This window comes from Tamandua tetradactyla, chromosome 3, assembly GCF_023851605.1.
Source record: "Tamandua tetradactyla isolate mTamTet1 chromosome 3, mTamTet1.pri, whole genome shotgun sequence".
In the NCBI taxonomy this organism is placed as follows: domain Eukaryota; kingdom Metazoa; phylum Chordata; class Mammalia; order Pilosa; family Myrmecophagidae; genus Tamandua; species Tamandua tetradactyla.
In genome coordinates this window covers 171,368,655-171,395,115 of record NC_135329.1, presented here as the reverse complement: position 1 = coordinate 171,395,115, position 26,461 = coordinate 171,368,655, and the positions used below count along the sequence as shown (strand labels likewise).

Here is a 26,461-nt window from a genome sequence, read left to right as displayed (position 1 = left end):
GAGCCTTCATTATTCTTGTTATTTTTTCCTATCTGTGCCTCCAAGTGCCAATGGACTTAAAAAAAAGTTGTTTATTTTTATGATTATAAAAACTATACTTGGGCGGGCCGCGGTGGCTCAGCGGGCAAGAGTGCTTGCCTGCTATGCCGGAGGACCTCGGTTCGATTCCCGGCCCCAGCCCATGTAAAAAAACAAACAAACAAACAAAATATAATAAAACAAGAAAATGTTTAAAGATGTTTCCCTTTCTTCCTTCCTTCTATCCTTCCTTCCTTCTCTGTCTTTCCTTCCCTTCCTCCCTCTCTTTAAAAAAAAAAAAAAAAAAAAAAAAAAAAAAAACTATACTTGACCACTATAGAAAATTTTTGGAAATTACAGAAAAATAGAAGACAGAAAATGTATCTACCAAGGACATTTAAATATTTTTCTAAATTTCTTCCAGTTCTTGGTTTTCTACACATATATTTACATGTTGAAAAGTTGGGATCACATTGTAAATAATTTCATAGACTGTTTTTCCCACATTTCCTGCATATCATCAAACTCATTTGAAAAGTTCATTTTTAAGACCTAAATGATTCCATTTTATTTATTGTTATTTATTTAATAATTTTCCTAGCATTTGATGATGGTTCCTTCCCAATTTTTGCTATTATAAATATTGCTGCTATGAATACCTTTATGTAAGAATTGTTTGTATATCTAATTATTTCTGTAGGATAGATTCCCTGAGGCAGGGAATAGATTATGGGTTAGAGGGTATAACATGTCTCAGGTGTTGATATATAAAGGATTAGATTCAGTCCTGCACATATGAGGAGCACATATAAGACACTTGAGGAAACTTCTTTGGTTGCCTCTGCTGAGTCTTCCATCTCTGAGTTGTTACATCAGGTCCATGGGGGTGGGACTCAGTTTCCCAGGTGATTCTATTATGAAATCCCACTAAGATCTGGTACCTAAATTTCTTCTGCACTCATTTAGATTTTTTTCTTCTTCTTTTTTTAATGAGGCACTTTAGAACTGCACAGAGCTGTCTCCTTCCTCTGGGCAGATTAGTCCTGCCACTGGTTCTGCTGTTCTCTCAGAGGGAGCTTACCACCCCTTAGACCTGCTGGTGACTTGTTCCCTCATAAATCCTTCTTCCCCCATCTTATTCTTGGGGAGTTGGTTGTTTAGAACTCATCTTTTCTGGTGAGGAAGCAGAGGTTACATAACACCTACTGACCACGGCAGGACCCAACCCAGATCTCCTGGCTCCTTAGATAAATTCTTTCCCCCTCCTTCAATGACCTTGTTTCCACATTCTTGGCTGGTCATGATTCAAGAAGCTAAATGTACTCAGAGTGCTTGAAAAGGGAGAGAACAGGCTTCAACATGTTCAGGCAGGCCATTTCCATCACGGGATACCCTGACTTTTCTGCCTTTGGCCAAGCCATATCCTATTCCTGTGAAGGAAAGGACAGCCCAGAGTCCCCCTCATCAGGATGCAGAGACCATGATCTCAGAAGCACTGTGACCAAATTGAGCATTTTAAACGGCTGGAATGCTGGATGCTAACAACTGCTGAGGTTTTGGTGTTAGGTGTGTAGTGCAGACACCCCAATCCAGGTTGAACCTGCAGAGACCCTAACTGGGTCCACACCATCCAAAGCCAAAGTCAGGGGGAGCTTCGGTGGGGTGGGTGTGGGGTGGGGTGGCGGGACTAGAGTCACAGAGAAAGAAGCAGTCTGGCAGTTGGGCCTCAGGAAGGCCTTAGGACCGGGGCTGCCTCCCGCCACGTTTCACAGCTCTATCCCCTTTGTGGTTGGGTTCATGCAGCAGAGGTCAAGGCACTGCTGAAATGAAAAAATATAGCAAATTAGGTTTTATTTAAAGTCAGTAACTCACTCTTCCTATTAAAAACTTTATTTTCTGCAATATGTCTGTCAAGACTGTGTCTTCAAACTTGGCATTCAAGTTAACATCCTGGGAGTGAATCTTGTTTTCCTAATGTTTAAAAAATATGTTGAAGGTTAATTTTAGACTATGGGTTGGGGGCGGTGGTGGTAGCAAAATAAAAATGTTATCAACTTCTTTTTGGCGCCACCTCAGTTAAAAATTATATGTGCCTTTTTAATCTCAAGTCTTTGAGATATGTACACTGAGCTCTCAAATTTTGTTTACCAATATTATGAAGTTGAAAACGCATTATTAAATATGGTCTGTATTTAAATGGATTTGGATAAGTTGCAAACACATCATTGCAATTTAGAGTGAAAGCCACTCAGGTGGCAAGTTTATCAACATCAAGATTTCAGCAAAATTTTTGATGATCAAAATAGCCAAGTTTTTTGGTTAAATGGCAATCATTTAAACTTCATTATTGCTTTTTTCCATGTTACTCATGTTATTTTCTAGTTGGACAGGATGGCTTGAATGACTGCCGTTGTTTAGGGAAGCAGAACAAGATGGTTTGTCTTTGTTTTTTGGGCAGTGTGTGTGAAGGTTGAGTGGGAAAGTGAGGGAGAAAAGAGATTTGGGGAGTATTTTCAAGCTTGTGCTGCCTGGAAATAGTGCATTGAGCCGCGTTAATATAATGTTCAGTGGCAGCAAAGTTTGGGATTCTTTTGTCTTTAAGAAGCAGCTGGATGGGGCTGGGAGGAGTGTTTGGAAATTCAGTGCCTTGGAAAAGGAACTGCTTATTGTCACTCTCCCTAGCACCTAGGTGCCTAAAATCATGCAGTGCTTTGGCTTGTTTGTTTCTCATTCTGAAATACAATTTTATCTCCATTGATCTAAACCATTCCTGAAGGTCTTCCTCCAGATACCACCCTGACTTTTTGGACCATCTTTTCTGAATCAGAGGAGGCTCCTAGAATGTTAGGGCTAAAGGGAACCTCAGAACCATCTCCCCAGTCTGTCATTGTACAGAAGGAAAACTTGGCACCCATTTGCATGAATCTGTAGAACTCAGTGCAGGACTTTCATACACGGTTTAATTGTTTTGTGTGGGTTCAGTCTTATTTCCCCAGCTATATTTGGCACTCTCTGGGGAAGGGACTATGTCATACATTTCTCCTGTGTATTTTATAAACATAGAATACAGAAGGTACTCCACAAATACCTTCAGCTCAGGTAGCTCTTCACGATGAAATGCACTGGCCAGGATAGACACTGGTAGGGGCTTGTGTGTTGTGGCAAAATCTAGAAATGACCTGACTGTCCATCTGAAGTGGAACCGTTGAGTCTGATATGTTCGTATTGTGGAACATTCTGTAGCTACTAAAAGAAAATAAGTTAGTCCTATAGCTATTGATCTTGGAGATGTTTTCAATATATTATATGGTTGCAAATTATAAGAAAGGAAAATAGTATAGTCACAATTTTTGTGAAAACAAATAATCATCACTTCCTATATCTGTATCTATGATTTTTTATCTATATATATCTATATATACATATATATATCAGCAGAAGGATATGCATTAAGCTGTTAATATTGGTGGTAAGAAAGGCTATTATGTTTTTTTCTTTACCTGTCTTTGTATAATTGCAACAGGAAAACTACTAAAAGATTAAAAACCAATAAATGAAAGAGAAAGAGAAAAATACATAGGGTTTACATGCTTTAGAAAGTCCCTTTCCCATAATGCTGCTTACTATTTCTCAAACTTAGTGTGGCCTAAAAATATGAGCTTTATCTTTTGACTAAATTTTAGAGTTAGGAAATAAAGATAGCATTGCTCTTGTTAGCTTTTTTTTTTTTTTTCCCTTTCTCCCATCTGATGACATGAAGATAAATTTACTTTTTCATTTCTTTTTTTTTTTTTTTAACATGGGCAGGCACGGGGAATCGAACCCGAGTCTCCAGCATGGCAGGCGAGAACTCTGCCTGCTGAGCCCCCGTGGCCCTTCCGAGATAAATTTACTTTTAATCAAAACTCAAACTATGAACAATCCTACTTTTAGGTATATACTCAAAAGAACTGATAAGAGTTATTCAAAGAAAAACTTGTCCACAAATGGTCATAGCAGCATTATTTACAGTAGCCAATAGGTGGAAATGGTGCACATTTCATTAAGTGATGAATGAATAAACAAAATGTACTATATGCCTCCAACAGGATAATACTCAGCCATAAAAAGGAAAAAAGTTCTGTACTTGCTATGACATGGATGAATCTTGAAAGCATTACGCTAAGTGAAAGAACCCAGATACAAAAGTCCATATATATGTATATATGTTTTTTTTTTTTCCCTGCATAGGCAGGTACCAGGAATCAAACCCGGTCTCCAGCATGGCAGGCGAGAATTCTGCCACCGAGCCACCGTCGCACCACCCAAAAGTGCACATATTTTACGATTCCATTTATGTGAAATATCCAGAATAGGCAATTCACAGAGACAGAAAACAGACTCTGGTTGCCAAGAACTGGGAGGAGGGGGAGAATGAAGAGTGACTGCTTAAAGGTTATAGTTTCCTTTTGGGGCGATGAGAATGTTCTGGAGCTAGTGGTGTCGGTTGTGCAATATTGTGAATGGACGAACTGCCGCTGACTGTACACTTTAAAAGGGTGAGTTTTGTGTTATATGAGCTTTACCACAATAAAAAACAAACCCTAAACTATGAAGGTAGCACCAAAACTGAAAGCCATGACACTGGTTTCCGTGGTAGAGTGGTGAGAGAAGTAGCAGGTTGTGGAGATGCAGGATGCTGGCTGACTGCAGAGCCTTGGGGACTTCCTGTCCTACAACTGAACAGACAGGGCAAGGAACTGGAGGGGGTTGCACAAGTGGAAAAATAGAGAAAGCGAATGCTGCAGAACTTCCGGTGCTCCTCCACTGATGGCTGGGGCGGTGGCTGCAGAGAGTCCCCCGGTCCTGCGGAGAAAGTTGCTGGGAGTCTTTCTGAATGTCAGCCGCCTGCCTGAGGAGATTAGCTGTTGCTAGTAAATTTACCTATGACATCTGCATCCAGACGAATGCCTCTAAAACAGCTGAGGAATATTCCGTTCCCAAGATTACCCGCCCACAGATGTTGTCTCCTAACTTGTTGCCCCATTCCACTCTTCTGCCAGTTCATTATACATTCTGCTGCCAGAGTGATATTTCTAAAGCACAACTCTTAGGCCACTCCCCTGCTCAAAAACCATCTTTGGCTCCCCAGTTCTACAGAAGAGTCACAATTTCTTAGCCTGGCTTTGAAGGCCTTTGGTGATATGACCCCTGTCTGCTTCTCAGCTTCCCTCACTTCACTCCTGCTCCAACCAAATGAAACTGTTCCCTGTTGCATGATCGAGTTTTCTCAGCCTCTGGACGCATTTTCCTGAGGCAGAGATGCTTCGTTCCCATTCCCCCTGTCTCCACCTGTTTCAGAACTCTTCAACTTTTAATATTCACTTCAAAGCCTGAGTCTTCCAGGAGGCCTTATGTGATTTCTCTCCCTTCTCTGTGTACTTCTCCTATAGTATTTACCTTACGCTCAAGCTGTCTGTACTTGCGTGATTTCTATTTTACCTCTGTAACCCTTTCCTTTCAAAGGAAAGACTATGATATATCTGTGTCTGAATTTCTTGCGTTCAGTAACTTTTTTATGTTTCATCAATCTTTGTTGAATTGAATCCAATACGGTTGTAATCTGAAACCTGCCAGATTGGTTTTTTAAAAACACATCCATCCTTCATCTTTTGTTGTGGGGGATTAAGTACAGAGAAATTAGGAAAATATGAACTGGGTTGGTTGGCATCTCTACAAGAAAATATGACATGACTCTCCATTTGCAAAACTTCCCACTTTTTATTATCTAATGTTTTTCAGTCTTTCAGACTCCTCTCTTTTCCTGTGGCCTTATCGCTTCCCTTTGACATCTGTCACTGAATGCCCTTTCCATGACTTTGGGTAGGGGAATTGAGAAGCTGCTGTCCAGAAGTCCGCTCTAAGGGGAGTACCTGATATTATCGGATATTCCTCCTGACTTTCCTGCTTTTGTGGGCAGCACTGGACCCTCCAGTCATCTTGTGCAGAGACTCATGCAGGCACTGGTGGATTTGAGACACGACAGCCAGGCCCAGGGAACAGGGTAGGGGACACGGTTCTGAACAGTTTCCTGATCCCCCTGCCTGGCTCCCTGGTGGTGAGATTTTAACAGCTATCTCTCCCTAAAAGGAACGCATATGGAATTCAAAGAAAAGGAAGTATAGAAAGGAAGGAGATGATTTAAAGAAAAATTGTAATGGGCTTTGGACAGAATTGGTTGAGCAAAAAGTAACTTGCTTGTGTTTTAAAAGAACCAGTTTCTAACAAATTTCAAACAAACCCAATGTGGAGTTTGCCCAACTTAAGAAAGACATAATGTGATAGGGTTAATCTACATCCTCATATAGGTAAGTCCATCCTTTTCAGATACAGAAATTCCCACCTTCTTAATGAATGCATTCTACTTTGATACATCAGTTTTGTTTTTAAGGGCACGAGTTGCTTTATTTGGCTTCCATTTTCTGAAATTTTCAAAAAAATTATAATTATTCCAGACCATAAGGGAAATAATGTTGTAGTTATAGGTCATTTTCTTTCAGATTATTTCTTTAGGAATACTATTTTATCATTTCCTTTTTAATGATAAGGCTGTAAATACAAGGCATTAATAAAAAGTCATGTTTGCACAATACATCCTAAAACTGAGCACCACTTTCCATATCTGAACAAAGAAATCACACTGAATACACTTATTACCTTGAAAATCATCTTCTGGCCATGTAGTTTTTCCCTTATGAAGATCACTAAAATAGGCTTAAATTGATGGAACTGTTAAATCACCTCTTATGTGAAACCACACGAATGCAGTATGCTTATAAGATACGAAGAGTACAGCCAAAACTACAATAAGAAGTAAAACTTCCATAACAATTTTCAAAAGAGGACGCTGTTGTGTAAGTATATTTATTGGTCTTTTTGTTTCTCTAAAATCACATTGATTTTGATATTCTAGGTGGTCTACCGTTTTGATCCATTGTGTTCTTGCCTAAGTTAACTTTGTTTAAACGTAAACTCCCTGACACCATTTAATTAACTTAGTTAAGGTTCAGATAGGATCTCAAGCCATTTGAAACTAGACAGAGTGAAAAAAGATGTGGGTAGTTGGCAGCAGATGTGGATAAAAATATGGCATTTGGCAAAGGATGTCTGCCTTGTTTTGCTTTGCTTTTCTCTTTATGGACGTGGTCTATTTTTGAAATGTTATGATTTAAATCCAGTGATCAAGTGACAGTCTGACAAAACAGCTTACTTCTGTGGAGGCTCTGTGGAGGGAAAAATGGAAGAGCTCCAGGAACTAAAGGAAGTAACCTCGATTTCACCTGGAAACATTAGTGTCTCTGGGGCAGGAGATTTGGGCTATATATATATAAAGAGTGAAAGAAAGTATCCAAGCTACTGAGCCAAACTTGCATCCAGGAATAGAGCAGACATACCAGGACTGAAAACAGGATCAGTTGTTTGCAGTCTATCCCTGTAAGTAGCATCTGAGGAGCCTGTGATAAGGAAGATAGGAGGGTTCTTTTCTCAGACTGTTGCAATGGTCTTCTTCCCGGGTTCCTAACTCCATTCTCTCCTCCTCCACTGTGCACGGACCTCTGCGGCCAAATTAAAAGTTTATGAAACGCGATGCTGTTTAACCAGCTCATTCCCTTGCTCAAAATTCTGTTTCCTGTTTGCCCACAAGATAAGTTAGAACTCTTTATCCCAACACAGCATTCCCCCACCCCCCGGCCCCCACTTAACTACTGTTCTAACCTTATCTCTAATTCCTCAACCTGAAACATTTACTCCAGAGTCTCATTGTTAAAAATCTAATTTAGCACTTACCTTTGACATCCTTCTAATAATTCAGACCTACACTAAGACCCTGTACTTGGAAGGATTTGATCCCTTTGTTTTCTGTCCTTTGGCAAAATTGCTTTATTGTTATTATGTAAAAAGTAACTAAATCTAGAAATATATGTCCATATACAGCCACTATATGTGGAATAAAGATTCACATATATGTATAGAAAACATATATTATATATGACAACTTTTTTTGTGTGTGTGGGTGCATGGTCCAGGAATCGAACCCAGGTCTCCCACATGGAAGGCGACTATTCAATCACTGAACCACCTGTACATGCAATATGGCAACTTTTATTCTTAGTTCATCATAAGGTACATAATATTTCTCTATAGGAAGCATGTTGAAACTGAGAGCTGAATTCCTGATCATGAATTTTCTAATCTATTCTATTCTTGTGTTCTATAAGTATGACATATGAGAAAGAGCACTGAACTGAGAGAGGCAGGAAAACTAAATTCGAATCTCAGCTTTGTCACTAACAGGCATTTCATTTGATACCCTCACATCTCTAAACAGGGCATTGGTTTTCTTTATGGCCATCAGGAGATCATCAAGGAAGGTATAACTGTGTATGTTTACACTACCCTAAAATAGTAAAATTACAATCCTAAATCCCATGAAGTGTGATGGTATACTTTGATTAGTCATAGGGAGAAACATATTACCTAGGTGAGTTGCTATTTATTCATATAGATTAGACACCTGAGTAGCAGGGAGGCTGTGCAGCATTTTCGAGGTTGTCCAGTGTAACAAATGCCCAGTCAGGCTCGGTTGGATGTTTGCTCCCCTGCACTGTAAAATCCCCTGCACAATGGCCATTCTGCCTAGAGATGGGGGTTTGAGTTGGGGTATAATCTTGGCTCCATTTCTTTGCTCTGTAATTTTTTCCTTTTGTAGGCTGGACGCATATACTTGTCTATGAAGGTTTTTAAGCTTGTTAACTTAAAAGTTGACAGTAGTCCCTGTTTTTATTGGGTGCTCACTAGGTGTCTGGCCCCGAGTAGGAGATGCTACATGGATTAGGCCATTTCTTAAATGCATCCCATAAGATACTGTTATAACCAGTTAGTGAACAGAAGAGCTAGGATTTAAATCCGGGTCAGTCGCATTCCATAGCATTGATCTTACTGTAGGAAAAAAAAATAGATCACAGGTCAGTAAAAATTAACGTTGCCTCCAGATTGCATTATAGCCGGAACTGTTGTGTCGTCCTTTCCTATTAATTAACCTTTTGTGAGTCACTGGTAGCTAGCTGAGTTAACACGGCTCGGTTTCATTTTCCCTTGGATTATCTATTCTTTGGTGAAGATGCTAATGAATAGTGTGAAGGAGCAGGGAAATAGCCATGGAAGATCTCAGGAAAGGAAGGAGCAGCCAAGTGTGTGAATGTTTCTAAAACTGGGTAGTCAGTCATTGAATAATTATTTCACAGTCAGTACCTGTTATTTTCATTTTGGAAAATAACAGATGAAAAATTAATTTCTCATGTGAGTATTCTCACACTGTGGTGATGAATGCACATCTCTGATTATACCGAGAGCCTGATTGTACACTTTGGGTAGTGTGCAAAACTTTTTTTTTTTCTTACCTTCTCATTTTCTGATTAAATATAGTTTTTTCATAATGTTTAGGTATAGAGTTAATGACTACTTAGAAAGTTATAAACACTCGGCATTTTATGCTTTTTCTGTTTTTATTAATAATTGGAACTATTGTAGATATTGACTCTGCAGCATAGGCTGTAGGAGACATTTTTTCAGACATGTAGTCCTGCCTCACACCCTAATTAAAATTATATATGTATGAGAGACTCAGTGTATTTTGTGTAGTTCTTATGATACTTAAGGGAAACAGATTTTGACTTTATGATCATCATTATTTTTCTGTTATGGAGCGAATTTCTCCCCAAATGAAGAGTGATCTAGATTCAGGAAACGCTTACTGGCATCCTCTAAGCAGAGCACACGGCAGGACCCGCATGAATGTAGGTAGCAAGCTTTGTTCATTAAATCTAGTGACTCGAACAAATTTTTATTATCCTTTTGAACACTGTTAGTGCTAGCAGCCTCATGCAAAGACTAGTTGTTACCTAATGAAGTGTTTCATCCTGTTCCTGTAGGTTGATGGTTTCCTATGGCCAGATGATTGCTGCATCAGCTGTCAGCCACCAGTGATAATATGCTCCCATCACACTTTAATGACCTACCATCCTCAGAATGCTCACGTGTGGGCAGATGTTTAGGAAAGTCATTATTCCCTTCCTTGGCTATTGGTTGATACCCACCACCCACACACTAGAATGCAAGATGTTTTCTTTTAGACGTGGTGTCTTTAATTATCCAGACTATTCAGAAAAAGAAAATCAGGAATCTGGAATTAAATACTGGAGCGTCTTCTGAATACTTCTTAACATCGGCTACTGGTGTTCAGTGACAATCTGTACCACTTGCTTATCTCCCAACGCCAGTTTATTAGTAAAGGTCATGAAGCTCTGATGAAGTGAAAGTGCCCTATGCGGTGGTTTTTGGGATAAAAGCGGTTTCCTTGGGGGATTTTTGGTGGGAACCATGACTTCATTGCGGGAAGGAGCGGCTGCTCTTAACCAGCTGAGCTCTCTCCTTAGAACTCAACAAGTGATGGACTTGATTCTTAAACCGCTGTCATATCTGATGGCATCATTTTTTCTTTAGTGGACTTGAGGAAATAATCAAATGGGGTTTTGCAAATGATGAAAATGGTACTTTAGCACCTGGGTTTTAGATAATTTATTCTTATTTCCTTAAAACCCAGACCCTCAGGGATTAATAAGAAAGGTCTTTTTTTTCCTTTGATTTACATAGTGTGTGTTTATTTATTATCCAGCACTCTCTTGGAAGCTTGAGTTCTTTTATGTCTTGAATAAAGTGCATCCTTCAACGACCTTATCTTAATTACACAACCTGTACGTTTACGCTCATCTCCCAGGTAACGAATTACCATCTTGCTCCCCCTAGTGGATCTGTAACTCTACTTCGAAGGTTGAGAGTGTAGGATCATTAGTACATTTTTGGTTAAGCGTCTTATTTTTGGAAATCAGTTATTTCCCCAACTTGTTTTCAAAGAGTGAGGATAAAAAAGAAAACGTTGCATTGAATGGGCTGATCGGACATATTGGGATGTGGGTAGAGAAAGTGGCTCTCTGCCAATAAGGTTCTAGGCTAGCAAGGTTAAAGGAAAAGCCATGGGATTTATAATGGCTGCCAAAATTCAGGGGGTCTCTCTGCTGTGCATTTCTGCCTTAGAGGGGTCAGATGTCATCAGCCAGGCAGACTGTCACCTTAGAAGGCAGTTGTCAACACTCCTGGAAAAGAAGGTAGGGGGCTGGTAGTTGGGGATATTGAAAGACCAGAAGTCACATCTGCGTTACAAATCCCACTTGTTCCGAAGGTAAAGTAGGCTCAGGAGATACCCTCCTGCCTTCTGCCTCGGGGACTGTGCCACTACCCACACTATGGGGCGATCGTTTCTAGTTTGCAACTACTAAGCATGTTTAGAAAGTTCCAGTAATTGAAGCTGAAACAATTGCATTCTTCTCTTCAGAATTTAAATTTCTGTAGGGAATGAAGGTCAGTGATTTCGAGGCATCTGAATCTCTTTTTTTTCGTACTACCATTGTTTTCTCACAACTTTGATTCTTGTTGTAATTTTGTGTCTATTCAATTTTGTACCCTACTTCATACCAAAGCACTCTTGTTTTGTGTGTATTTCGCCTCGTGTTGAAATGTGTGAAACTTTACACATGACATGTTTTCATGTGTGAAACTTCAAAATGTCATGCAGTTTAGCACTTGAAAACACGTCAAAGCTTAGGACTCTGTTCTTTTGCAGGTAAGGCTTTGCTCAGCCTCATTAAGGTTAAGGTAAAAGCTGAAAAAGTTGTAATGGTTGCCAAATTAATGGTTCATGGAGAGTAAGTCCTTGATATGTGTGAGACTATTGTAATTAGAATATTCTTCCTTTGTTTAAATCATGTAATAGAAACAGCCTTTAGGTTGTCTTTTTCCAAATACTCGTTCTCAGAATAAGTGTTAACCTGGGGAAAAATAGAGCCACAGAATCTAATTCTGATTAAAATCCCTAACAAAAGGTAATGCCAAAGGACTCTCTAAGGCATATTTTATTTGGGTGTGTGAAGAAAAAGAAACACCCATATTTTAAAATAAATACTACTTGCTTTAGAAGTCATGGTAGTTTAGTTCAAGAATTACATCCATACAAACACACAGCTTCTGTGCAGGCTATGTGTATATCTATGACACTCTGCTTTGGAATTCCATGATGGTTGGGTACAGCTGGGAATAGAGGTGTCTCTATAGTGAGGCTTTGGGCTTTGGAAAACAGACGCTTTTCCACTGGGAGTGGATGGGGTTTTATGTGATCATGTTTCTGTGTGCACACACACATGGGTATAGATATATCTGTATGTTACATATGCAAGTGGAGGCATGTACAGGTGGGTGTATGCAAGTGTATGACTGCAGCCTTGAAAGAGTTATAACGTATCTCAGTTTCTTCTTCCCAAGCGGATGCTGGAGATTCTGTGCATTGGCAATACCCTACAAAGCAACTTTTAGCAGAGCTAGACCCAGAGGTATTTGGGAATGTCTGCACACCACTCCTTCCTGGGAATTCTGTGCAACTTTCAAAGAAGTCTGAAGGAAGAAAGCCCTGAGGTATTTGGGGGAGGCTTGTACACCACTCCCTGCTGAGGGATTGCGCTGGCTTCGCTCTCTGGCAGCTTTGTCAGGGCGTCTGTCCTTGGGAACATTCCAGCCATAGCTTGGAACGGTCCACTTTCTTGAGAAGTGTAAAGGCTGAATGAACGCAACACAATAGCTCTACACAGTCCTTGCACTCATGAGTGATGAGAGGCTTGGCTGTCCTAGACGTATCCCCTTAAAAGTGACTAGCAGTACATTAATTCCTGGGATGGGTTTGTTCCACAGAATCTTAAATTCTCAACTGTTGATTGATCAACTCGATTTAACCTGAAAATCTTGTCAGACTCTGCCTCTATCTGCCACCCTATGGTTGAGGGAGTTTGTTTTCTCTTCAAGGTGCAAAAGGGTAGAAATATACATATTTGACCATGAGTATAGCAGATAATTTGAGAATTGTGAAACAGATAAACAAGATTTTAATATTTTTGGAGAAATGCTGAATTTGTGTCTGACTCTGTGACTTATCTGAAACACAGTCCTCAGCTCAGAGCAGACGTAACCGGGAGACTTGGTTTAGTGGGACATCAGCAAAGTGCGTGAAGGATCTGTTTGTCTTTAGGCAGAGCAGCCCGCCTCGACTGAACTAGTGGAAAACTTCAATTCTTTTCAAGACTACTTTCCTGCCATCTAATTGTTGACAACCTATTTTGAACCAGACACCTTGGCAAGGAGGTAGAATTGATAGAAAATTTGGGGAAAAAAGAAACTGCCCATTTGCCAGAATCTCTTGTGGCAGTGGGGGAAATTGCAGATACATTCCTGGCATGTTAAAATAGTTGGTCTTCAATTTAAGATTTAACTCATAGTGTTTCCTTAAAGATGTTCATTTTATCCTACTGATAATACTTATATTGGTCCCACTAAACTAACAATAAACACCATCAAAGTCCTGTAAGAAAGACAGTAGGAGGGTACAAAAGAAACAAGATTTATAGGGAAAATGAGGACTCAGATTCTCAAGTAAGTGGCAAGGTAGAAATCGAGGTAGGTGATGCTGATGATTTTACTTGGAGCCAGTGTTCACCACAGCATAAAAATCAGGTGGAAACATTAAAAATCTAAATCCTCATGTCCTCATCCTACATGAACTGAATCAGAATTTCTGGGGAAAGGCCCTGGGAATCTTGTTTTAACAAGCATCTCAGGTGATTCTTACGCTTACACAAGTTTGGGAAACTGCCATTGTCTAATTGCCTCCTAGGATTAAAAGTATTTCCAAAAGTTTTCTGTGAGTGGATGAGCGTTTTGAGAAAAAAAAAAGTTAAACATTTCATATTGTCATAGTTCAGCTTAATGAAGACATCTATTATTTGTGTAGGCATGTGTGTTTTACTGAGGGTTTTGCAATGTATTAGCTTATTTGATCATCATAAAGATCCTATGAGGAGCTAGGACCCATCACCCCCAGGTGGGTTCAGCATGTAGCTGGCAAATGGCAGAGCTGGCTTTGAACAGAACCCTTTACCATGTGGGGCAAGCCCAGTGTCAATCCCAGAGCCCACCACATTCCCTCTTTCACCCCATACCCAGGTCACCTGGTTGATGACTCTATTACTGACATACCAAGTTCTTTGTATGCCTACTCCTTTGCACACTGTCACTTGGAATGCCCTTCCTTCCCTGTCGGCAAACTTATACTTACTCATTTAGGTGCCTTCCATGAAGCCATTCTGGATATACTTCTCTCCCCGCCCTACTGCCCACCCAAGCAAAGCTAGTTGCTCTTTTGCCTGTAGTTCCATCACACTTTATAAATCTTTTTACTATATGTTGGTGGTATTGTTTGATGTGGGTGAATTCAATAATAAGAGCTCAGTAACACCCTTCTCTTACTCTCCACTCCCCTGTCGTGTCCTTGACTTTAAACTGGCAAGGGATGCAATCATGTCTAAAGCAGTCAATGCTTGTTGGCTAAAGCTATGGAAAGGGTAAGGGAATGATTTCCAGGGTTTTCCAGAGACTAACTAAAAAGGGTTCAGTTGGCCAGAAGTGTGGGGATTAACTTCCTCTAGGAATGGAATGTTTGAGACTACCAAGAAATGTTGTCTAATAAGAAGTGGAGGCACGATTGGGGGCTGTTTATACAAAATCACATATTCGGTGGTTTCCTTTACAGGGAATTTAAGGGCCTTTCAAGTATAGCTATGGGTGATTTTCATATTATGCTGACTTTAGTTCATAGCCCCAGGTTAGCTGTACCCATCTGTCATGGCTTTCAGATTGTATTATGCAAATATCTCCCCGACTAGACTTCTAGTGGAGGCAGGGTCTCAGTCTTATTCGTTTCTCTCTGCCAAAGGATAAATGCTGAGAAAACTTTTTAGGGAACAAATCTTCTTTTCGGAATCCTCATCCAAATGCAATCCAAAGTGTAATTAGGTTCTAATTCCTATTCTCATGTGTTTCCAGCCACCACTGGTCCAAGCAATCTTCAGCGGTGACCCAGAGGAGATACGGGTGCTCATCCACAAGACGGAAGATGTGAATGCTCTGGTAAGAGCCGCTGTGGGTGATGGGAGGGTTTCGCCCACCCAGGCCCCCTTAACCTGGGAAAGGGGCTGTTAATCTTTTCTGTGCTGTAGATCCCTTTTGGCATTCTGATGAAGCCTTGAGACCACCTCTCGGAATGCTGTTTTTAAATCCATGAAATATAATATAGGATTAGAAAGGAAGTCAGTTAGTTGAAATGCAGTTAGTAAAATGTTAAAAATAAAATTTGTGATGTGGTAATAATGTGCTTCTTTACCAACACATTTAAATAGCAAGATACAGCAGATGGTGTAATAATGACGATAATTTCAAACAGTGATGGCCATTATCAATATTTTGAATTATCTGCAGCAACTGTGATTCCTACTGGTGACAGTCACAGGTACTGCTGATGCTAACTATGGTTTGTGGCCTCCATTCATAATCAAAGGAAATGCTACATTTCAATGAGAAGTTAGTGGAAATAAAAATGTGATATTTTTCTTATCCAAGGTCATGGACCTCCAGAACCTTGGCCCTATAGCAGGGTTTGGCAACTGGGCTGCTACTTATTTTAGTACAGGCTAGACTGCCAGCTATGAATGGATTTCACATTTTTAAATGGTTGAAAAAAAAATCTTAAGAAGACTATTTTGTGACACATAAAAATTATGTGAAATTCAAATACAGCGTTTATAAGTAAAGTTTTATTGGAAAGCAGCCATATTCATTCATTTATATGTCATTTTTGGCTACTTTTATGCTGTAGCAGCAGAGTTGCAGCAGAGACTGTATGTGGCCTATGATATTTGCTACCTGGCCCTTTACAGAAGACACTTGCTGGTCTCTGTCCTAGAGAGTCCATGAACCTGGGGTCAGTGGATGAGTTAAGTACACTGAATACCTTTGTAACCCTATGCAGTACATGTGTGTGCTTGCACACGTGTTTTTTTCTGTGAAAAGGGTCAAGGCATTACATCAGATTCTTAAAAGGGTCTATGACCCCCAAAAGATAAGAACCACTGGATCTGGAAGTCCTTGATACAAACCAAATGGCAATAAAGAAAGGTGGAAAGAGGTAGTCAATAATTTACCTTTTTAAATAGTTACTTAGGTCTGGACTGAGTAAGCAATTGTGTGCAGGATACATGATTAGTTCTCTTACTATAACTCAATTACCCAAATATTCAAGTCCATGAAGGAGAGAAGTCCTCTCTGAAGTCTCTGGTATGAAGTGGAAACAACAGAAAGAGACAAACACATCTTCAGTGTTAGAAGAGCTTTGCCATGGGGAAATGAATTACGTCTCGGGCTGTATCTTCGTCCAGTTGGTTGAATGCTTTATTCAGAAGGTGGGTCATTTGGTGCAGCCATTGTTTCATGGCAGTTCACATTTGTGTGGCTTTTTGAAAAAAGGCTTTTGGCAGCTTCTCCCCAGCTGGCACTGGAAATGACGAGACAATGTTTTACAAGGTAAGCACAGACAAGGCCGGGAACAGGCTACTCAGTTGGGCATTTGGCCAGGGTTTGGGGCATGGCCTGCATTTGTGAGAGGAGGTAAGGCAAACAAGTTCACTGTCCAGGAGTCTGACATCACCAACATTTGCCTGGTTTGTTTAGTGACTGTGGCCCAAGCCCAGGCAAGCCCAAGGCAAAATTATTATCTTTTGCTGGTGATTATAGGCAAACAGAAATTTTGTTTCATGTCATGCATACCAAGAAAGATTGTACTGACCTCTGAATGGCCTTTATTTCTCCTTGGGATAGTGACAAACATTGCCATCTGGCAAAAGGCTAGGAGAGCTTTACTTTAGCTGTAATCCAGTTGTGTTGCTGAACTAGTTAGTTGGGCTAATTACTGTAACACGTAGACCTCTAACTGTTTTTCACCCAAACATAATGAAGACTCGTTTCTCTTATAAACAGGCTAGAGTGGTGGTGCTCCTCCACGTAGGGTCTCAGCTGTCAACATGTGGCTTCCAGGATCACCCTGGGGCTCTTCAACAGTCCAACCAGTCAGAAGGGAGAAAGAGCATGGATGAAAAGTATAGGGGGATTTTTATGGGCCAGCTTGGATGTGACAGTATTAGTTGGGGTTCTCTAGGTTAATTGCACCAGCAGGAGATATATGTAAATGCGCAGTTTTATAAAAGTGCCTCATACGACCGTGGGGATGTATGAGTCCAAATTCCATAGGGCAGGCTGCAAGCTGGCAACTCGGATGAAGGTTTTTGGTAAATTCCCTAGGAGAGGCTGGCTGGCTGAAGTAGAGATGAAAATTCTCTCTTCTGATTGCTGAACTCATCACTTCTCCTTTTAAAGCCTTCACCTGATTGAATTAAATGTCTCTTATTGCTGAAACTAACTCTCCTTAGTTTATGTAATCAGTCATAGATACGATCAACTTACTGATGATTTAAGTTCATGAAACGTCTTTGCAGTAACAGGCCAGTCCTTGCTTGACCAGACAACTGGGCACTGTCAACCGGCCAAATTGATACTTAAACCTAACCATCACAATGACATATTTCATTTCCACTCACATTCTGTTGGCTGTTGGCATGGGACCGCAGTGAACCACAGGGATGTCAGGAAATTAATCTAGCTGTGTGCCCACAAAGAATTGGTGAACATGGATCTTTGGTGAGTAGTTTACAATCTTGGCCACACCAGTTTCTTACAAAATTCTAGTGAATTCAAGTGATACCACTTACTTTTTGTGAAATTCTTTATTCTTATAACAATTACTGAGTTTCAGACTCCATGCCATGTGCTAGGGATACAGCAGTGACAAGACAGAGCTTTCCTGTGTGGAGTTTATAAAATGGCAAGGAAGATACCAAATGAGAAATTACCCTGTATTTTTGAGAGAGAAAATCCAGGACTATATGTACAGGCCTAGCTTAATCAGGATAGTCTGGGGTGGCCCTTCTGATGAAGTGATGTGCAAAATGAGACCGGAGGGAAAAATAGTAATTTACTTTGTTGTGTGCACTGTTGGATGTGTGCCAGCGGGAAAGAGAGGGAGATGAGAAGAGAAGGTGGTTGAATGAATGAATGAGCAAATGCAAGGAGGGCCTGAATTCTTCTGGTGGGTCATATGGCTTATCAGCATTCCGGTCCCTTTTCTTCCACTCTCATCTCCTCAGGTTCTTCTTCCACGTCGTCCTTTCCCTTCCCTCAAGTGAGGAGTACAAAGCAATTCATGTGATTTCCTACCCTCTCCTCAGGCAGGTCAGACCCATTGAGCTGCCTTCTTAATGCTGTGTTTTTCTTTTCCTAACACTCTTTGGGGATCATTCATGACCAATTAGGTTGTTCGGGGACGTGGTTAACAAAGGGCATAGGGAAATGGAAGACATTTAAAGCATTAGAAATCTAAGCCTGGAGATTCATTTCACAAGGGAAGAGAGGCTGCTAACAAGAACATTTAAATGTCAAGGAAAGGAAAAAAATAGCGAAGGAGCCACCTGTTACTTGGATGATAATATTTGCCTTCTTTGCATCTCACCCTGTGCTTTTTCTCTCTTCATCCCATTTATTAATTTTCTCTCCTATATCCCTGGTTTTTCTGTCTTCCTTTTTCTTTCTGATCTCTTCTGTGTTCAGGAGAGGTATTCTGACACTTTTTGTGGTTTCTGTGGCTAGGTGTGTACCAGGGCTTGGAAATGGAGGATGACAGTTGTATACTCTGGGAAGTTCATTTAAGTGGAATCAGATGTAGCTGATAACTATAAAGTTTTTAGAAGCCTCTATCAGACTAACCAAATGGAACTCAGGGTACAAAATAGCATCTGAACTCAAAATGAATGCAGGATTCTGAAAGCCAAAATTTGAATTCAATAAAGGCATTTGAGGGATCATGCTATGGCAATGTGACTTCCATAGGACAGTCCCACAAATAAATATACCCATGCTAGGGCAGGAACAGAGATAAATTGGCACCTGTCACTGACAAGTGGTGAAGACAATGAGGGATATACCAGGTGAGTCCAATTGGATTTGGGATGAACAAGAGACTAGTAGTTCAAACACTCTCAAGTTAAAATGGAATTAGAGCTACCATTGTGCCATGTGGTTGTCAACTACAGAAATTAAGATTTCAGCTCACAAATAAAAGATAACTCTTTAACTGACAGAGCTGTCAAATGAACTTATGAGTTGACTTAGCAAGTAATAAGCTCTTTGAAAGACCACTAGCCTGGAAGTTCTAAAGGGGACTAACAGGTAGCACGTTCTCCTATCTTGTGCCCCTGGCGGGCATCACTAACAGTTCATAGCACTTTTTTTCCTTTGTGTCTTCATGAGACCAAAATTGCTTCTCCAAACAGCACCATTAAATTGGTGTTGGTGTGCAAATTGAAACCTTCTTCCCATGCGTGGACTAGTGATGTTTAAAGTCTCTTATGATTTGAAAGCTACATTTTTAAGATTTATAAGTTCCACGTGATAGCAAACCCATGATGTTTATTTCTTTTACTGAAGTATCTCTAACAGATAAGAACCCCACCACCCTCTCTCATCATCTATCTCCATAAACAAACCAAACAAAATTAATCAATAATTCTAATACCTAGTACATGTTCAATTTTGTTTTGTGCAATTGTATCAAAAATGTCTTTCAACAGTTAGATTGTCCCCAGGTTGCTTATTTTAATCAATTTGTTTTATACCACAAAATAGTTTTTGCCAAGCTGTTAATGTTTATTATTTGCGCTAATAGCATTTGCCCCAAGTGTACTGGTGCGTATGTGAATATAATAGAATAAATCTTGAGATGAAGGCTAAGCTTACGTTGGCAAAGAAATTGTAATGAAAAAAAGGGAAGAAGCCATTAAAGCAGCAGTTCTTGAATAAGGGCATTAATTCAGGGGATTGTGGCCTATAGTCTCAAGACCCAAGTAATAAATAAATAAATAAATAAATAAGCAAATAATAATAGAAATTGAAAAAATTAAAGTAAGAAAAACCTGACTTCATATGATGAGGGAATTTTTTAAAGATAAATAAGACAGAGCAGGCCACAGTGGCTCAGCAGGCAGAGTTCTTGCCTGCCTTGCTAGAGACCTGGGTTTGATTCCCAGTGACAGCCCATGCCAAAAAAAAAGATAAATAAGACAGATTATCAGTAGTAAACTTATAATTTGTTCCTGTCTGTGCACTTGTGTAGGGATGGTGAGCTATTTTTTTAATAGAATATATTATTTTGATCACTGAGGAGTGATCAAGTAGGACTTTACTTAAAGAACTTGAAGAGATACAGTTCATGTCTTTAAATTTTTCTCAGCTGAATCTATCATGTCAAAATCCTTTGAACATCAAACATACAAACTGTGTAGCACAACTTTTTCAGACTTTTAGGTTTTTATGTATTTTCCCTCACCCAAATACATCATACTTGTTTTTTTCTTTTTCTTTAAACTTTTTTCTTATTGTACAGTATAACATATATACAAACCAAAGAGATAAAAAGAGCAATAGTTTTCAAAGCACTCTTCAGCAAGTAGTTACAGGACAGATCCCAGAGTTTGTCATGGGCTACCATAGGATCCTCTCAGATTTTTCCTTCTAGCTGCTCCAGAATATAGGAGGCTAGAAGCCTTAAATATTTTTTTTATCACCACAATTGACTTTTTTTCTTTCTTTTTGTGAAAAATAACATATATATAATAAAGCAAAATACATAAAGCTTAATATACATAAGATGTTTTCCAGCCTAGACACCTGGGCACCATCTCTACATTAGACCAGAATCCAAAACTTTTGGGAATAGGAAGCTGTAGGTTGGGGTTGCAAACTCAGGTACTCTAAAGGAAAGAGGCTCAAAGTCAGTAAATGTGATGAACTGCTCGGCCCTTGCCCAGTGCGGCCAAGCAGGAATGATGGCTTACTGTGATCGAGATTTCAAGAGAAAATACAGGAAATCTGACCTTTTATGTGAAATTCTTAAATTGTTAAATGTTGGTTCCAAAAAAATTGTCCAACATTGTGCAGGCCAAAGAAAATAGTTCTGTGGGCCAAATCTGGCCTGTAGGCCACCGTTTTGCTAACTGTCCATGAGATCAGTAAATATTCAGTAACTGAGGTTTCTCTGGCCACTTGCACCTAGAAAGCAAAAACTCTGGTCCAGAAACTTGGCCAGGACTTGACAGCACTTCTGGCTTGCTGGCAGAGGGTGGCTGGAGATCCTTTCACAGATATGGGAGTGGTGCTTTGTGTCCTGGGTGGGTAACTATCTCTCAGCACGTGGCCAGCAGTAGTGTCACAGGCCTCCCCCTGGTTGGATCGCTGCCTAGGGTTGGGGCTGTGGTTTGGAAGCCATGACCTGTGTCCTATAGAGAGTGATTTATAAGCTCCAGAAACCACTGAGCAAGCTGCAAAGATGTGGCTTCATGGCCATTTAAAATGTGTGAAGTAGATCTGGTTAGCATCATTTCTAATTATCCTCTGGGAGCTGGTCACCACCTTGAGACCATGGGTCTCCAGTACTGGCCCATGCAGGCCAGGGAGCCAGCTTCTCTTATGGGAGGCATCTCACAATGGTATCTGACTTGAACGCTCCAAATAACAGAGATGGATGCTTTGAAGCTACAGGAACAAAACATTCCAAGTATAATGGTACTTGCTAGACATTTTTACAGCACAAAGAAAACTCCAGCAATTAAAAGATGCATTTTTAAATAACTTGAGGATGTGAAGGTCTCTAGGATAATGAATCATGGCACCTTTTATATTAGATATCAAATTTTGGGTCAGGATATAAATGTGAATAAACATATTTTTCTTATATGGGAAGAATACTCAATTAAGATGCCAATTGTTTTATATTAACTTATAAATTTAGTGCAATGGAATTGGTGGTAGCAGTTGGGTCTGGGACAGGAAACTTGATAAAAGAATTTTAAACTTTATCCAGAGGAATAAACATGTGAGACTAAAGACAACTCATGAAAAAGAAAATCAATGAGGAGAGACTTTCACAAACAATATTAGAACAAATTATAAAAATATGGCTATTAAAAAGTGTGTGAGTGTTGAAGGAGGCAGGAAAAGATGCCAGTATAGAGAGGTTTGGGATTTAGTCTGTCCTCTAGGGCAGCTAGTAAATAGCCAGGAACTACCTGGAACAAGTGCTGGGGGACTCCCGTGACTGGATACACTTTGTATAACAGCCTGGAAGGTGGAAGGGCAGAGACCACGGTGCAGAATTGTAAATCTCCCAAGCTGTGGAGGCTGATGCCCCTCCCCAACTGGCACCATGGGCTGTTTTGCAGTTACTTCCCTGTGAGACAAAGTAGCAGTCTCCATTAGGAGCAAGGAAAGGTTGGTTAATGAAGCTCCAATTATGAAATTAATGAGCAAATTCAAATGCTGAATATACATTCTGAGAAATAGTTAAATCTGGAAAAATCACCAAAGGAAACTGGAGGTTTCTCCTCTGCAAAGAGGAGGCAGAGGTGACAAAACAAAACGAAAAAGCAGAGGTTTTTGGAGTTGACTGAGCCCAGAATAATGAAAGAGGACTGTACCCCAAGAAAAGGGGCACATATAGCCAGGTACCAACTCTGGCTCACGATTGGCCAATCAGGGGACTGAGGTCTGGCTCTGAAAAGGATTTTTTTTTCTATTTCTGTTTCCATTTCTTTCCTTCCTACTCTTCTTCCTTCCTTCCTCCTCCCCCCCCCCCTTCCCAAGCAAGGGCAGAGTTAAGGAATGTCTGAGAGATAAAGTAACTAGTCAGGTGAAGGAGATAATTCTCTAAAGGGCATATCCTCCCCAAGAAAAGGGGGGGTGGGACAAGGCTCAGAACTAGTGGCAGCTCTCATTTAGAGAATTCACACCCCCGGGCCTGGAAAACAGAAACAGTTTATGCCTGCCTTCTACCTTAGCCTCTGTCTCAGCCATGCCCCTGGTAGGGACAGGGTCTGCTGAGAATTAAAAGCAAGCACTGCACCACTTTATGCTGGGGTGGGAGCAGGGAGGGGGGTGGGCTGCAGGCTAACAAGTGCCATCTGCTGGACAGGATAGGAAAAACACAGATTCAAGAGGCCTCATAGGAACGACTGGCAGCCTGCTAGGCCTCATCCTCAGAAAACCTTGACTGGTTACACTCTCATTCTGAGTCCTGGGCCTGTCTTGTCCAAAAAAATCTGATTGAGGTGGATTCTATCTGGCAGAGTAAGATCCAGAAAAACAAGAGATGAAAAATACCAATCAGTTAAATAGCTAGAGCCAAGCTAGAGATCTAGAATAACTGAATGTCAAAAAATAGGGAACAAAGCCAACCAATAAGAAAACCCTAAGTAAAAGAGAGCAAACAGTCTTCAGAGTAAACTAATCAAGATGCCTAGACACCAGCAAAAACTCAAGAGTCATACTAGGAAAAATGAAGATATGGCCCAGTCAAATGAACAAACTAACATGTCAAATGAGATACAAGAGTTGAAACAACTAGTTAGTGATGTTCAAACAAACATGCTAAATCAAATTTAAAAAGCAAATCAATGAAGATATGAAGGATAATATGGCAAAAGAGATGAAGGATACAAAGAAGACATTGGGTAACCATAAAGAAGAACTCAAAAGCTTGAAAAAACAAATGGCAGAACTTATGGGAATGAAAGACCCAATAGAAGAGATGGAAACAGATTTAAAGAGGCAGAGAAAGAATTAGTAAACTAGAGGACAGAACATCTGAAATCCCACACACTAAAGAACAGATAGGGAGAAGAATGGAAAAATGTGAGCAGGGTCTCAGGGAATTGAATGACAATATGAAGCACACGAATATGCACATTATGGGTGTCCCAGAAGGAGGAGAGAAGAGAAAAGAGGCAGAAAGAATAATGGAGGAAATAATCACTGAAAATTTCCCAACTCTTATGGAAAGCATAAAATTACAGATCCAAGAAGCTCAACATAGCCCAAAGAGAATAAATCTGAATAGACCTACTCCAAGACACTTACTAATCAGATTGTCAAATGTCAAAGACAAAGAGAGAATTCTGAAAGCAGCAAGAGAAAAGCAATCCATCACATACAAGGGAAGCTCAGTAAGACTCAGTGTGGATTTCTCAGTAGAAACCATGGAGGTGAGAAGGCAGTGATATGATATATTTAAGATACTGAAAGTCAAAAATTGCCAGCCAAGAATTCTATATCCAGCAAAACTGTCAATCAAAAAATGAGGGAAGTTTAAAATATTTTCAGACAAACACACCGAGAGTGTTTGTGAACAAGACATTTGCTCTGCAAGAAATAATAAAGGGAATGCTACAGGCAGATAGAAAAAAAACAGGAGAGAGAAGATAGGAGAAGAGTATAGAAATGAAGACTGTCAGTAAGGGTAAAAAGTATTGTAAGTATAATGAACAAAGCTGAGGGTGAGTATGGTTGAAAAAGGAAGGTTAGGGACATGTGTGACACCAGAAGGAAAGACAGAAGATAAAAACTGGAACTGTATAACTTAGCAAAACCAAGAGTGGCCAGTGACGGTGACTGTATGTAGAAATATAAGAAAGTTTTTGCATGAGGAAGAACAAATGAATGTCAGCATTGCAAGGTGTTGAAATGGGATGGTATATGGAAAAAAATACAAGAATGCAAACTAGGGTCTATAGTTAACAGTAACATTGTAATATGTTTGCATTAATTGCAATAAAGGCACTTAACCAAAGCTAAAAGTCAATAAAAGAGGGATATAAGAGAGGGGTATAGGATTCATGATGGTGTTCCTCCTTCTTTTTTTTTTTTAATCATTCATTTTTTTTTCTTTTGCCTCTTCTTTTTTTTGTGGAAGAAATGGAAATGTTCTCATATAGATTGTGGTGATGGATGCATAACTATGTGATTTTACTGAGAGCTATTGAATGTTTAATTAAGATGAACTGCATGGTGTGTGAATAAATTGCTTAAAAAATAAAGAGAAAATGTGGACAGAGAGATGTGCTGATCCACTGCTGGTAGGGAAGTAAAATGGTGCTACCACTCAGCCAGGGCAGTGTGGTGGTTCTACAGGAGGCTAAGTATAGGGTTGCCATGTGATCCTGCAACCCCATTGTTCGCTATATACTTGGAGGTGCAGAAAGCAGGATCATTAATGGACCCTTGCACTATATACTTGGAGGTACAAAAAGCAGGATCATTAATGGACCCTTGCACTATATACTTGAAGGTACAGAAAGCAGGATCATTAATGGACCCTTGCACACTGGTGTTTATGACAGCATTATTCACAATTGCCAATGGATGGAGGTGGCCTAAGTGAACATCGACTGATGAACAGAAGGGCAAACTGTGGTTTATACATACAATGTAATATTGAGTGACTCCAAGGAGAAATGAAGTTGTGAGGCATGCAAGTAGGTGAATTAAGCTTAAAGATATTTTGTGGAGTGAAATAAACCAGAAATGAGAAGACAAATATTGTAAGGCCTCACTAATATGGACCGACTATAATGTAAAAACTCTGAATTGAATTCGAGAGCATAGGTTATCAGGAGATAGAACATGTGCAGAGATTGGGTAATCGATGATTTAGGAGCACAGAATGCTCAGTGAGGCTTATTGTAAAAGTTCTAGATTGTACGCTCTTATAGCAGTCAGTTTTAACTGTTATTTCTAAATTCTGAGATACTAAGCTCTTTGTGTATAACCTGGTTGTTCCCTGGAACTGCAGGTATCTGTGTGAACCTGAGACTCAGAATTAGAACTCTGCAGCTATGAAAGCCAGCATTACCTCATACAGCAACTGTTAAAGAAGGTGAAAAAAGATCAGTCTTCGGTTAGAAATATAAATGAAGCTGATCTCATTAGGACTAAGGTAAACCAGAATACAATGTAAAGGATGAGATTGACATTTCACCTTCTGTATGAGACCAAAGGAAGAGTTTATTTGGTACTGAATTTATATTCTCTGTAGCACACTAGTTAATTTAATCTGTATGGTCAATTTATTCAAACAACATAATTACATGGAACCTTAAATAGGGAATGAGATCTTGTTATTTTAACAGGTTAATGTAATACTCTGATACATCCCAGAGAAATTTGGGCATAAAATAAAAAAATATTTGCAAAGTCCCCTTGAGGGACTGGGGAAAAATATGGAAATATTAAACTTCCCTACCTGGGGAATTCCTGATATTTTCCTAGGTACACGGGACTACCAATTTAATAAGCCAAGGCCTCTATCTTGGGTCTTGACCTTATATAACTTATTCCTGCAATGGAGATGCTAAGCCTACTTATAATTATACCTAAGAGTTCCCCCACGAGAACCTCTTTTGTTGCTCAGATGTGGCCTCTCTAAGCCAACTCTGTAAAGAAACTTAATACCCTCCCCTCTACATGGGACATGACT

The 26,461-nt window shown here is 39.9% G+C and overlaps 1 protein-coding gene across 6 annotated transcripts in view; it reads left to right on the top strand.

Annotated features, from left to right (window-relative positions):
* The window catches only part of ANKRD44 (ankyrin repeat domain 44), a 347,994-nt gene that overhangs the window by 113,638 nt on the left and 207,895 nt on the right, over positions 1–26,461 (top strand). For 5 of the 6 annotated variants that reach the window (XM_077154544.1, XM_077154546.1, XM_077154543.1 and 2 more), the window contains exon 2: positions 15,040–15,123. In XM_077154544.1, coding sequence (XP_077010659.1) covers positions 15,040–15,123 — 84 coding nt within the window. Of the gene's footprint in view, positions 1–15,039; positions 15,124–17,622; positions 17,743–26,461 lie in introns of those variants that run through there. The other variant, XM_077154549.1, reaches the window with a different exon arrangement.